We start from the raw sequence: 12,830 nt of genomic DNA, 5'->3' as shown, positions 1-12,830 counted from the left end.
AACCAAAAACCGAGTTTCTCTCAAAATGTCATCAAACGGGTTAACCCAGGTTAACAATCAGGTTAATTGAGTGGGCCACGTACGTGAAACTGTCCCCAGCTAATTCAATAATCCTGCTTTGTGAAACTGGGCCCAGGTTTACAGTTTAATTGCGCTTTGTGAGGTACACGCAGGTTTACTGCTTAATTGCAATTCATGAAATGCCCCCCAGCTATTCTCTTTGTAAGCCTGATTTTCTAGACGCTACAATGATGAATGATGGTGTCTAGCACTACCACTAGGTGGCAGTGCCACACAGTTCTGCTAATACATGCATTGAACCAAATCTCTGCTTTTTTTTAGTGCTGTTACACAATTGAAGGTTAAAGTTCTGTGGCCATTTTGAAGCCCTTTTTCAGCTTTATAACCTACATCTTTACTCATATTTCACTTACAATCTTTTGTTTCCTCGTGCTTCTCTTCTCATTATAGTTGATTCACTGCAAATATGACCCAGTTACCCACACATGAACTCACAAAACTACACCATCATGACCAATCCTCTTTTAGCCTCATGGGAAATGCATCTCATTCCTGTAAATATATAGTATGTTTATATTAAAAAATAAGCAGCCCTAATAGCTGGCAGATAACTGGATATACTGTGCAAAGGCAAGAGAAGGCAAGGCAGATGAAGATGCACATTGACGTTTCATGGCCCACCAGCTGACTGATCTCCGTTGCCCTACTTTCACCATGTCAGAACACACACTCTCAAGCTCTCTTTATTCACCATGTCTATCTCTCTCTTTCCCTCTCTCTCTCTCTCTACCCCACCACCCCTGTCTCTGTCTCTCTCTCTCTCTATTCAATAAACATGTCAGCACACACACACACCTCAACTCTTTTTAATTCCCACTGTCAACACACAGACTCAAATTATTTTTATTTCTGGTGATAAAACACATTTATTGGAAACTGTGGCAATGTAAAAAAGGTGAAAAGTGGCTTTGGGTTTAGTTACAGCACCACTGGCCAATACTGACAGGTGTCAGCAGTTACATCAGCAGTTTAAGATTGGCTATTATACCAGCTAGAACCACACAACTCTTACACTGATATGGCATTCACACTACCATGGAAGTTACACAGTCTCACCACTCTTGCACAGTTACAGAACTCTTGCACAGCTACATGACTCTCCCTCAGTTACACAACTCCCACACAATCGCACAACTCCAACACAGTCACACAGCTCCCATGCAAACATACAACCCTAACCCACCTACCCAACTCACTTGCCCTGTACGCTATCACACAAATACAGAACTAACACTGCTTTGGTTCTTACACAGTGAACCCAAATCATTCACAGCCACACAGCTCTTGCACAACTCTTATGCTATTCTTAAACAGATGCATTCCAAGACCGTGTCAAAGTCACAGACAGTATCATAAAAGCTGCACAATCTTGCATTAGGACAGCAGGAGCTTGAATCTGAAGGAAGTAGAAACATTTCATGTTTACAAACCAAATGCAAGAAAAAACAAACGGTAGAAAATAGGAGATTGAGGAAAGTTGGTAGGGTTGGGTAGGTCACGATATTGTGTATACCTTTTATACACATTGTGTACAGGAGGGATACAGTGACATGATTGGGTAGGGGAGGTTATGGTTAGAGTTGAGGGTGTTCATTTTAATGTTATGCTTATGGCTGCAATGGTAAGACTGGCAGGGAGGGGCTTGGGTTGGCTCAGGGATAACATGCAAGCCATTTTTGTGGAAAAGACTTGTTCTGTCATCTGTTCTCATTTTGTCACAGAAATGTGTCCTCTTTCTCGATAAATCCTCAGGACACTGCAGATTTACTGTCAAGGCATGCAACAGAAAGCAAAACGCACACACACACACACACACACACACACATACCACACAGGGTGTTGGCTGGCACCTATTTTTTTGAGAAGAATTGACATATACCCACATCATTCTTTGTAATAGAATGACTCAAAAATTAATGTCAAATCCATTAATACTGAAAATCCAGCCAGTTCAGTCAGAGCACAGTTGGAGGTTTTAACATTGAATGGAGGTTTGAACAGAGATGTACTATCTGTGGGTGTAACTCATGACTGCGCCATACGAGGATCTTCTACAGAAACAGGAGACTGGTGTCATATGTTTGGTTGTACAATGTAAAAACCTTTTTTATGGCTCGCTGCTGGACCTTTAATCCATCCAATCAACTACAAATCAGAAGCGCTGTGAATATCAGGACAGTGACAGGTCAGGGGTCAGAGTGGATCTATACCTGAGTTAGTGTGGATCAATAGCTGAGGACACATGGGTCTGTAACTGAAGCAATGTGGATATCTGAGGGCGTATGAGTGTGTAATGGAAGCAGTGTGAACTTCTGAGGGTGTATGAGTGTGTAACTGAGCAGTGTGAACTTCAGAGGGTGTATGAGTGTGTAACTGAAGCAGTGTGGATTTCTGAGGGTGTATGAGTGTGTAACTGAAGCAGTGTGGATTTCAGAGGGTGTATGAGTGTGTAACTGAGCAGTGTGGATTTCTGAGGGTGTATGAGTGTGTAACTGAAGCAGTGTGGATTTCAGAGGGCGTACGAGTGTGTAACTGAGCAGTGTGAACTTCAGAGGGTGTATGAGTGTGTAACTGAAGCAGTGTGGATTTCAGAGGGCGTACGAGTGTGTAACTGAGCAGTGTAAACTTCAGAGGGTGTATGAGTGTGTAACTGAAGCAGTGTGGATTTCTGAGGGTGTATGAGTGTGTAACTGAAGCAGTGTGGATTTCTGAGGGTGTATGAGTATAACTGAAGCAGTGTGGATTTCTGAGGGTGTATGAGTGTGTAACTGAAGCAGTGTGGATTTCAGAGGGTGTATGAGTGTGTAACTGAAGCAGTGTGGATTTCTGAGGGTGTATGAGTGTGTAACTGAAGCAGTGTGGATTTCAGAGGGTGTATGAGTGTGTAACTGAGCAGTGTAAACTTCAGAGGGTGTATGAGTGTGTAACTGAAGCAGTGTGGATTTCAGAGGGTGTATGAATGTGTAACTGAAGCAGTGTGGATTTCAGAGGGTGTATGAGTGTGTAACTGAAGCAGTGTGGATTTCTGAGGGTGTATGGGTATGTAACTGAAGCAACGTGGATTTCTGCAGGGAACAGCGCAGTGACTTTTTTGCACATCATTTCTGTGCCACTGCATAAGCTTCTGTTTAATTACTTTTTTTTTAATTACTTAGATTCATGCTCTCCAGAGAACACTTGAAATAACTCAGTCTGGTGGAACTCAAATATACACAATCAAGAACACACTCATTAGGAGATCTCTATTAATATAGTTAGAAAAATACTTTAAACAAAAGAAATCCCTTGCTGTACTGTATGTGCCTATTATACTTTTTGGAGCATTTAAAAAAGGAAACTTCTAGAAGGTTCCATCAATGGGCAAATACTGAAAGAACACATACATTATATTACTGATTTTCATACAATAGAAATATTTTTGCAGACAAAAAAGAGCTTAAAATTGATCCTGTACTGACTGCCTTTACCGAAAGTTTGAGTGTGTGTGGGGGGGGGGGGTGACTTGAGGAGGACAGGGGGTCTGGTGGGTGGTGGGAGGCAGGGAGCTTGGAGATGTACAGGGGCTGTGGAGGGCATTCAGGGAATTTTTCGAGTGCACATAGGAATTTGAGGGTGTATGTGTCACAGTTCAGGGCCTACACAGTGGTCTCATTCTTCCAGGGTCCAGTCCGTATGTTTCCTGTACTGTCTGAGCTGTACTGGAAGTCCTCCTGCAAGGTGCTGCTGAGAGTTCTGTTCTGATTGGTGGGTTCTTGCAGGAGGGAGTGGGGAGGGCCACATGGGTCCATTTCCAGGTGAATGGGCATGTCTTCATCTGCAGTCTTGGCACAGCTATATGGCATGGTGCTCTCCGGCGGGCATACACTGCCCAGGGAGGTGGATTTGGAACAGCAGGCATGATGGTGGCACGCATGTTCCTCGAGCTCGCCGTGACACATGTGTCCCTGGAACCCGCCGCGGCAGGCGTGGCCCTCGTGCACGCTGTGCGGGCTGTCCAGATGAGAGCTGTGCACGCTGCTGTCCACGCTGGTGGAGGCCATGTGGTAGGCATAGTCTCGCAGCATGCCTGGGCGGGGCCTGCCGTAGGGGCGGAGCTTAGTCCTGTCCTTCAGGCAGCTCTGCAGGGGCAGAGGGGGTGAGGCCAGCGGACGGGACTCCTCCTCCAGGAGCTGCTGGCTGCGCAGCACCGCGCAGCAAGGCCCGGCGTGGCTCACCTTGCAGTGGGCAGAGGGCATGTGAACATGGGGCGTCAGCAAGGCCTTTCCGGGACAGGGGGACCCCTCGTGGCAGTGGACCATGGCCCGCGCAGGCACGTCCCCGTTGGTGTCGGTCTTGGGCGGGGCCTCGGCACTGCGGTGGGATGGGCAGCAGGCCCACCAGCGGTGCCAGACGTCGTCACGCTTCGCACAGTGCTGGATGAGCAGGAAGAGGCCCAGCGTGACGGAGCAGGCCCCATACAGGCAGCTGAAGATCATGTCCAGGAAGTGTCCCTGCCACACGGCCAACGCGCCAAAGCTCCAGGTGGCGAGGAAGAGGAGGAGGGTGAAGGCGGCTGTGCGCAGCTGGGCCCTGAGGGAGTGCTCATTGGCTAGCATGGAAGGGTTGATGGCCGAGCAGCCCACGTGGGCATCGGCGGGGTCGCCTGGGTCGCCCCCGTGGCAGTGGCCCACCTCGCCCGAGGCCAGCCGCTGCTGCTCCTCCGTCATCGGCCTCAGCTCATACCGGACCTCCGGGTGGCGCTTCAGGTGCACGTACGTGCACATGAAGTACGCACAGGACACCAGGACAATGAGCCCCACGGGACCGTAGAATGCAGCCAGGCTGGTCTCCCACGACATCCAGCAACTGCGAAAAGCGCAGCAGAGTAATTACCGATGTGAGGAAATGGTTCCACAGATGGGGCACATCGCAAGCGTATGCTCCCTGACTGCGGGAATCTCACGGCACAGCATGCCCTGCTATCACACTCGGTCATTAAGCAAGATGGTAAATTGAATATCTGTTCATAATGCTCAATTCGTTTTTTTTTTTTCTCTCCAGAGAAAAAAAAGGGCCTAATTCTTACTATTGACATCAGGCATAGGCAAAAGGAAACATTTCGGAAAGTGAATGTGTGATTGAAGCTCAGTGAGACATTGGACCAAATGAGCTGATCCTTGGGCTCCAGGAAGGAGACACCATTTGCACACTGATGTTTGGTAGGAGACACAGATGTTAGGTAGGAGACACACTGATGTTTGGTAGGAGACACACCGATGTTAGATAGGAGACACACTGATGTTAGATAGGAGACACACTGATGTTTGGTAGGAGACACACTGATGTTAAATAGGAGACATACTGATGTTAGGTAGGAGACACACTGATGTTTGGTAGGAGACACACTGATGTTAGATGGGAAACATAATGATGTTAGATAGGAGACACACAGATGTTTGGTAGAAGACACACTGATGTTTGGAAGGAGACACACTGATGTTTGGTAGAAGACACACAGATGTTAGGTAGGAGACACACTGATGTTTGGTAGGAGACACACTGATGTTAGGTAGGAGACAAACTGATGTTTGGTAGGAGACACAGATGTTAGGTAGGAGACACTAATGTTTGGTAGGAGACACACTGATGTTAGATAGGAGACATACTGATGTTTGGTAGGAGACAAACTGATGTTTGGTAGGAGACACAGATGTTAGGTAGGAGACACACTGATGTTAGATAGGAGACATACTGATGTTAGGTAGGAGACACACTAATGTTTGGTAGGAGACACACTGATGTTTGGTAGGAGACATACTGATGTTAGATAGGAGACATAATGATGTTAGGAGACACACAGATGTTTGGTAGAAGACACTGATGTTTGGAAGGAGACACTGATGTTAGGTAGGTGACACACTGATGTTTGGTAGGAGACAATCTGATGTTTGGTAGGAGACAGATGTTAGATAGGAGACACACTGATGTTAGGTAGGAGACACACTGATGTTTGGTGTGATTGTGAACAAGTGAATAGGAACAGTAACAGCAAATAATTGGTAAGGGTTGGAAATATGAGTTAGAAAATTGCAGACAATCCAATTTATTCGTCAAAAATGTCATTCAACCACAGCTAGGGCTCCGGGCTGAACACACAGACAAACATACAGAGACAAATTAGGCTGGCACTCACTACAGGGCTTCCTCTCGGCTGCCATAGTGATCTATGTTAATGCCTGCTGTCACTCCACAAGCAATGAGGGGCACTCCACCACTGACTACATAAAATCTGCCAAGAGGGAGAGAGAGGGGGGGAAGGAAGAGAAAAAGCAAGAGAGAGAGAGAAAGAGGTAGTAGAGAGAAAGAGAGAGTGAGGAGGGTAGAGAGAAAGCGAGAGAGAGAGAGAGAGAGAGAGAAGGTTATGCAGGCTTTGTGACATGCCACACTCCAGTAAATGTAATTGGCTTTTGACAGTCTTAATGTGTTGTGCGAGTCAGAACCAGAATATAAAAATGGGCCTGAACAGAATCTTACTGCATCCTTCACAGGGCTGTGATTCAGCAGATTTCTCCCCTTCCTGCATAAGCTTCTTCTCTTCCTGTATAAGCTCCTAAAATTCCCATACATCTAACAGGCTTACTTGCCACCCATAGGACTCTGTTAATCTGATGCGTAGCAGTATCATACATAAGCTATGAGCTATCTTTTTTGGTAGGGGGGGGGGGGGGGGGCTTGAGTAAATAACAGTCCTGTTTTCTGTGTATTCCTCACTTGCTGGCAGGGCTTCACATTACCAGGTTACGCTGACGTTACACTTTTTGTTTTGCAAATCTATGCTCAATAACAATAACAATAACATTAGAATGTCAAGTTGCTATAACATAAAACTTGTTGACTAGCTACAGACTAAGCATCCTGCCTAAGGCTGCATTCACACCAAATCAGGCAATGTGGCAGGGTTGTGCGGCGGTGTGGGCATGTCACTACATGGCCCATTTGTGTGACGTCGTGTTGTGAACTTTAACCGCCCCCCCCCCCCCCCCATTTCCTGTCCGCTAAAAGAAAAAAAAAAGGAAAAAAAACGCAAACCGAAGGAAGCTTCTTGCTATTGTTATTTTGCAGCGTAGGCTGCCAGCCAGATGCAGACCTCGAAGCTAGGTACACGAAATAAACCAAGTGAGGACACAACTCGGAGAGTATCATCGTTTGGTCCATGAACTCCATAGTGCTAGGTACAATAAACTAACATGCAAGAACTGCTAAATAGCGAATCTTTTATACAGCTTAATTCCGACGTTCGGAATTGATATTTAGCTAGTAGATTAATTATTGTTTCGGTACTCGTCCCATTACCCGGTACTGTCAAATCACAATGACGATAATAAAATCAAATCTTAGGAAATTAATCGCGTCAGTCATTCATCTGACAGTTGCTCGGTAAACAGCGGACTGCTACATGGTAATTTAAACAACTTATGTGATTGGCCACTGCAGGATGACGTCGGGTTGCGTTCCAGCAAAAGTTGATTCTGGTTCAACTTTCTTGCCGCAGGCCGCTGCGTTATTTTTCGGCACCCCATGCGGTCAACCACTGCCGCAGCCTAAACGCACTACCCCCATTCAAATGAATGGGAAGACTGCCGTTTTTGCCGCACAACCCTGCGGCAAGCTGATCTGGTGTGAATGCAGTCTAACCCTAAGACTGATACTCCACATTGCCAGATACTGTTCCTCATTGCCCCATAATGCTTTACATTCCCAGATAATTTTCAGGACTGACTGCAACAGCCCCCTAACTTTTGGAGTGATATATCTGCATAATCTACAAGTATCACCTCTGTCCCAATGTCAGTGTAACACATATCAGAACTATAACAGTAATTACATAATTTCTGTTATCATTTACCTACATTAACATAAAACAGGAACAAGACTCTGTTATTGTGGTGTTTCTGTAGTATTTTAGTATTTTTCTTCGTTGAAGCTGTGACAAATTTAGAATATGAAAGGGAAGAACAATGCAAGGATTTATTTAGAGTATATTAAATCATAACAAAACAAAAAGGAATTAAAATGGTTTCAAATCCATGACATAGAGATTCAGAACATCTCCATTTAAATGTGAGATGAATGATCACTGCACTTTTTATTCCAACTCTGGTACTACAGCAGAATAAAATATAAATTACAATTTGAAAGTGACACATTTTATTAAGTATTCCTGACCCAATTGTGGTGGGTGTGGCCTGTGTGTAGGGGTATGATAAATATATCTCACACTATTTTGGTGGGTGTGGCCTGTGTATGGGGGTGTGTTAAATTCTGCTCACCGTATTATGATGGGTGCGGTCTTTGGTTGTCGTGGGGGCTCCCCATCCTGGGCCTGGGGGGCTCTCTTGGTTACCTTGGCTACCAACTGATAAAGGCACCTGGCCGTGACACAAAGCCACAGCAGGGTGGATAGAGAGGAGTAGTGCAGAGCCACACCCACCTGCATTACACAGAAAATGTAACTTATATGTGTGCATACACACACACAGACACACACACACCTACATGCACAAACGCATGTGTGCACACATGCTCACAGACGCTAACTATCTCCCTTAAGATCATTTACAGTCCTTCCGAACGGCTGTAACACACTGCACAGACAAATGATTATGAGGCATGCTGCTAATAGAAAGGTTTAAAGGCTTGCAGGAGAAAGAAAGATTAACTGAATTTGGGAATTATTAGTCAATTATTAGACAGACAGAGGGATCTACAGTCAGGTCCATAAATATTTGGACATTGACAAAGTTATTGTTATTTTAGTTGTCTACCACAGCATATTGGAGTTGAAATTAAATTATTAATATGAGCTCAAAGTGCAGACCTTCAGCTTTAATTTAACTGAAGGTATTTACATCCAAATCGAGTGAACGGTGTGGGAATTGCAGCACTTTTTATATGTGCCCCCCCCCCTTTTTAAGGGACCAAAGGTAATTGGACAATTGGGTGCTCAGCTGTTCCACGGCCAGGTGTGTGTTATTCCCTCATTATTTCATTTACAAGTAAGCAGATAAAAGGTCTAGAATTGATTTCACGTGTGCCATTTGCATTTGGAATCTGTTGCTGTTAACTCTCAATACAAAGTCCAAAGAGCGGTCACTATCGGTGAAGCAAGCCATCATTAGGCTGAAAAGAACAAAAAACCCATCAGAGAGATAGCAAAAATGTTAGGTGTGGCCAAATCAACTATTTGGTACATTCTTAAAAAGAAAGAACGCACTGGTGAGCTCAGGAACACCAAAAGGCCCGGAAGACCATGGAAAACAACGGTGGTGGATGGCAGAAGAATACCTTCCCTGGTGAAGAAAAACCCCTTCACAACAGTTGGCCAGATCAAGAACACCCTCCAGGAAGTAGGCGTATCTGTGTCAAAGTCAACAACCAAGAGAAGACTTCACCAGAGTAAATACAGAGGGTTTACCACAAGATGTAACCATTGGTAAGCCTCAAAAACAGGAAGACCAGATTAGAGTTTGCCAAAAAAACATAAAAAAGCCTGTACAGTTCTGGAACAACATCTTATGGACAGATGAAACGAAGGTCAACTTGTACCAGAATGATGGGAAGGGAAGAGTATGCAGAAGGGAAGGAACTGCTCATTATTCAACGCATACCACGTCATCTGTGAAGCATGGTGGAGGTAGTGTTATGGCGTGGGCATGTATGGCTGCCACTGGAACTGGTTCCCTTGTATTTATTGATGATGTGACTGCTGACAAAAGCAGCAGGATGAATTCTGAAGTGTATAGGGATATATTATCTGCTCAGATTCAGCCAAATGCTTCAAAACTCATTGGATGGGGCTTCACAGTGCAGATGGACAATGACCCGCAGCATACTGCGAACGCAACCCAAGACTTTTTTAAGGCAAAGAAGTGGAATGTTCTGCAATGGCCAAGTCAATCACCTGGCCTGAATCCAATTGAGCATGCATTTCACTTGCTGAAGGAAAAACTGAAGGAAAAACGCCCCAAGGACAAGCAGGAACTGAAGACAGCTGCAGTAGAGGCCTGGCAGAGCATCACCAGGGAAGAAACCCAGCGTCTGGTGATGTCTATGGGTTCAAGACTTCAGGCAGTCATTGACTGCAAAGGATTTGCAACCAAGTATTAAAAATGACAATTAATTTATGATTATGTTTGTCCAATTACTTTTGAGCCCCTAAAATTGGGGGGGGGGGGGGGGCTATGTATAAAAATGGTTGTAATTCCTACATTGTTCATACAATATTTTTGACAAAACCCTTAAATGCTGAAAGTCTACACTTACATCACATCTTGATTGTTTCATTTCAAATCCATTGTGGTGGCGTACAGAGCCAAAATGATGAAAATTGTCACTGTCCAAATACTTATGGACCTGACTGTAACATTGGCCTAATGCTAAAAAGCTGACTGTGCCCCAGCTGCAGTGCTATAGCAGCCTGAAAAAACACACATACATTCTGCATCCTTGCAACACTAGCCCAACATAACACTTATATTTTAGGGCCTCGTGGGCAAGTTGGGAATTAAAGAAGGGCTGAGGGTGATGAGCTTGTCTCACTGGTGGATTGCTTCCATACCTGAAAACATTTGTCTCTAAGAGCATGCAACACCTATCTGACAGCATGAACAAAACAAAGCCTGGTCCACATAAGGCAGAGCATTGTGTGCTAGTTTAGCCTTTGGTCCACCTCACTAACATGTATAATCAATTTCCTGAATCTAGGATACTCACGGCCTGACAGATACGTGGGTATTTGATTCGGTTGATGCCGGAGGCAAAAATAGCGAATGTTACGGCTGTGTAGAAATAGAGGTTGACAAGCACGTGCCACCCCTTCCTGCTGATTCGGATTGTGCTGCCAAAAAGAGCAGAAAACAGATTTGATAAAAGGAATGAAATGAGAGTGAAAATCAGACTGAAGATCTATTGCCTATGGCTCTAGGCTGCTGCGGTCAGCAGTCTGGAGACTGACCTGTCTCTTTAAAGAGCAGCCTGTAGTTGTGTGAGATAAGTTCAGCTTTAGAGATGTCTGTGGTCATATGTGATGAGCAGTGCTTTAGAGGTGCTTGTGGTTGTATATGATGAGCAGTGCTTTAGAGGTGCCTGTGGTCGTACGTGATGAGCTGTGCTTCAGAAAGCTGCCTGTGGTTGTATGTGATGAGCTGTGCTTTAGAGGTGTCTGTGGTCATATGTGATGAGCTGTGCTTCAGAAAGCTGCCTGTGGTCATATGTGATGAGCTGTGCTTTAGAGATGCCTGTGGTCGTATGTGATGAGCAGTGCTTTAGAGGTGCCTGTGGTCGTATGTGATGAGCAGTGCTTTAGAGGTGTTTGTGGTCGTATGTGATGAGCAGTGCTTTAGAGGTGTCTGTAGTCGTATATGATGAGCAGTGCTTTAGAGATGCCTGTGGTCGTATATGATGAGCAGTGCTTTAGAGGTGTCTGTAGTCGTATGTGATGAGCAGTGCTTTAGAGGTGTCTGTAGTCGTATATGATGAGCAGTGCTTTAGAGATGTCTGTGGTCGTATGTGATGAGCAGTGCTTTAGAGATGTCTGTGGTTGTATATGATGAGCTGTGATTGAGAGAGTTGTCTGGTCGTATGTGCTGTGCCCGTGGTCAAATGTGTAGGGGTGTCTGTGGTTGTGTGTGATGTCCAGTACTTTTGAGAAGTTTGACAGAGTGGCTATATCTGCTCTGACTCAAGTCTCAGGAGAAGAGGATCTCTATACACATCTCCCACAAACTTCCCTTTCCTGAAGTTGCTGTTAGACAACACAATTTATCTGAATAATTCAATGTTTTTGCAGAAGATCAAAGACTCTGCAGTTACATAACACCTTTCCAAATCACACACAAACACATTATTTAGAAAGAAACCCACAACCATATCTACACTTTAAATTGATGACAAAATAGGGCATTTGTGGAGTAAGTGAAGTTGTACCTGTGGTGTAGGTGTGTGGCAGTGAATGTGTGGGATAAGGGAGGCTGTACATGTGGTGTAGGTGTGGAGTAAGGTAGGCTCTACTAGAGATGTAGGTCTGGGTTAGTGAAGTTGTGTAGTAAGGGAGGTTATACCTGTGGTGCACCAAGTAGGTGAGGATGGACACCACCAGACATAGCAGTAGGACAGCTGTACAGGCATACACCACAGGGTGCAGGTAATCCCCAGGATATGGGGGGAATGACAGCGCCCTCTTCAGGTCCTGAAGAAGATTGGAGCATACAGACACAATGTATTAATCACTCATAACTAGGGCCACCAGTTTGTCTCTGCTTGTTTTCTTGCATGTAGTTCTATCCTTCACCAACAAGAGGTTGATAGCCTTTTTGTCAAGCTTTGTGTCAAACAGCTGTCCCACCCCAATCATCAACATTGCTATTGTAATTACCACTAATCTAGCTCAGATAATGACTGACAGTGATGTGTGCAAGCAGATTTAGGCCAATGATTATTTAACACCATGGACATGCAGAATTATTTTGAAGAGTTGTAGTTTTTGTTTGAAGGAATGGAAAATATTAATGTTAAAAATTAAACCAGCTATATAACATTTATTATGTACAGAAATAGTTAAATACATAATAAATAATCATATTTTATTAAGAATAAAATTGTTTGCAGCATTAAAAAAGGTATATTAAAATCAATAAATAAAAATGAATAATGTCATGTACACCATGTCATGTACGGAATTCAAATGAAAATTCAAGGTTATAAATTCTGAA

The 12,830-nt window shown here is 44.5% G+C and overlaps 1 protein-coding gene across 1 annotated transcript in view; it reads right to left on the bottom strand.

The window, feature by feature from the left end:
- Window positions 1-921: 921 nt before the first annotated feature.
- LOC118217991 (adhesion G protein-coupled receptor A1-like) overlaps window positions 922-12,830 on the bottom strand; it is a 48,438-nt gene continuing 36,529 nt past the window's right edge. The window contains exons 5-9 of the mRNA XM_035400282.1: window positions 12,180-12,307; window positions 10,834-10,957; window positions 8,391-8,551; window positions 6,254-6,349; window positions 922-4,926 (exon numbers count right to left, since the gene is read on the bottom strand). Coding sequence (XP_035256173.1) covers window positions 3,717-4,926; window positions 6,254-6,349; window positions 8,391-8,551; window positions 10,834-10,957; window positions 12,180-12,307 — 1,719 coding nt within the window. The 3' untranslated portion in view covers window positions 922-3,716. The remainder of the gene's footprint in view (window positions 4,927-6,253; window positions 6,350-8,390; window positions 8,552-10,833; window positions 10,958-12,179; window positions 12,308-12,830) is intronic.

Source organism: Anguilla anguilla, chromosome 2 (assembly GCF_013347855.1).
Source record: "Anguilla anguilla isolate fAngAng1 chromosome 2, fAngAng1.pri, whole genome shotgun sequence".
NCBI classification, from domain to species: Eukaryota; Metazoa; Chordata; class Actinopteri; order Anguilliformes; family Anguillidae; genus Anguilla; species Anguilla anguilla.
Note: the sequence above shows the minus strand (reverse complement) of the source record. Positions and strands in the feature narration are given on the sequence as shown.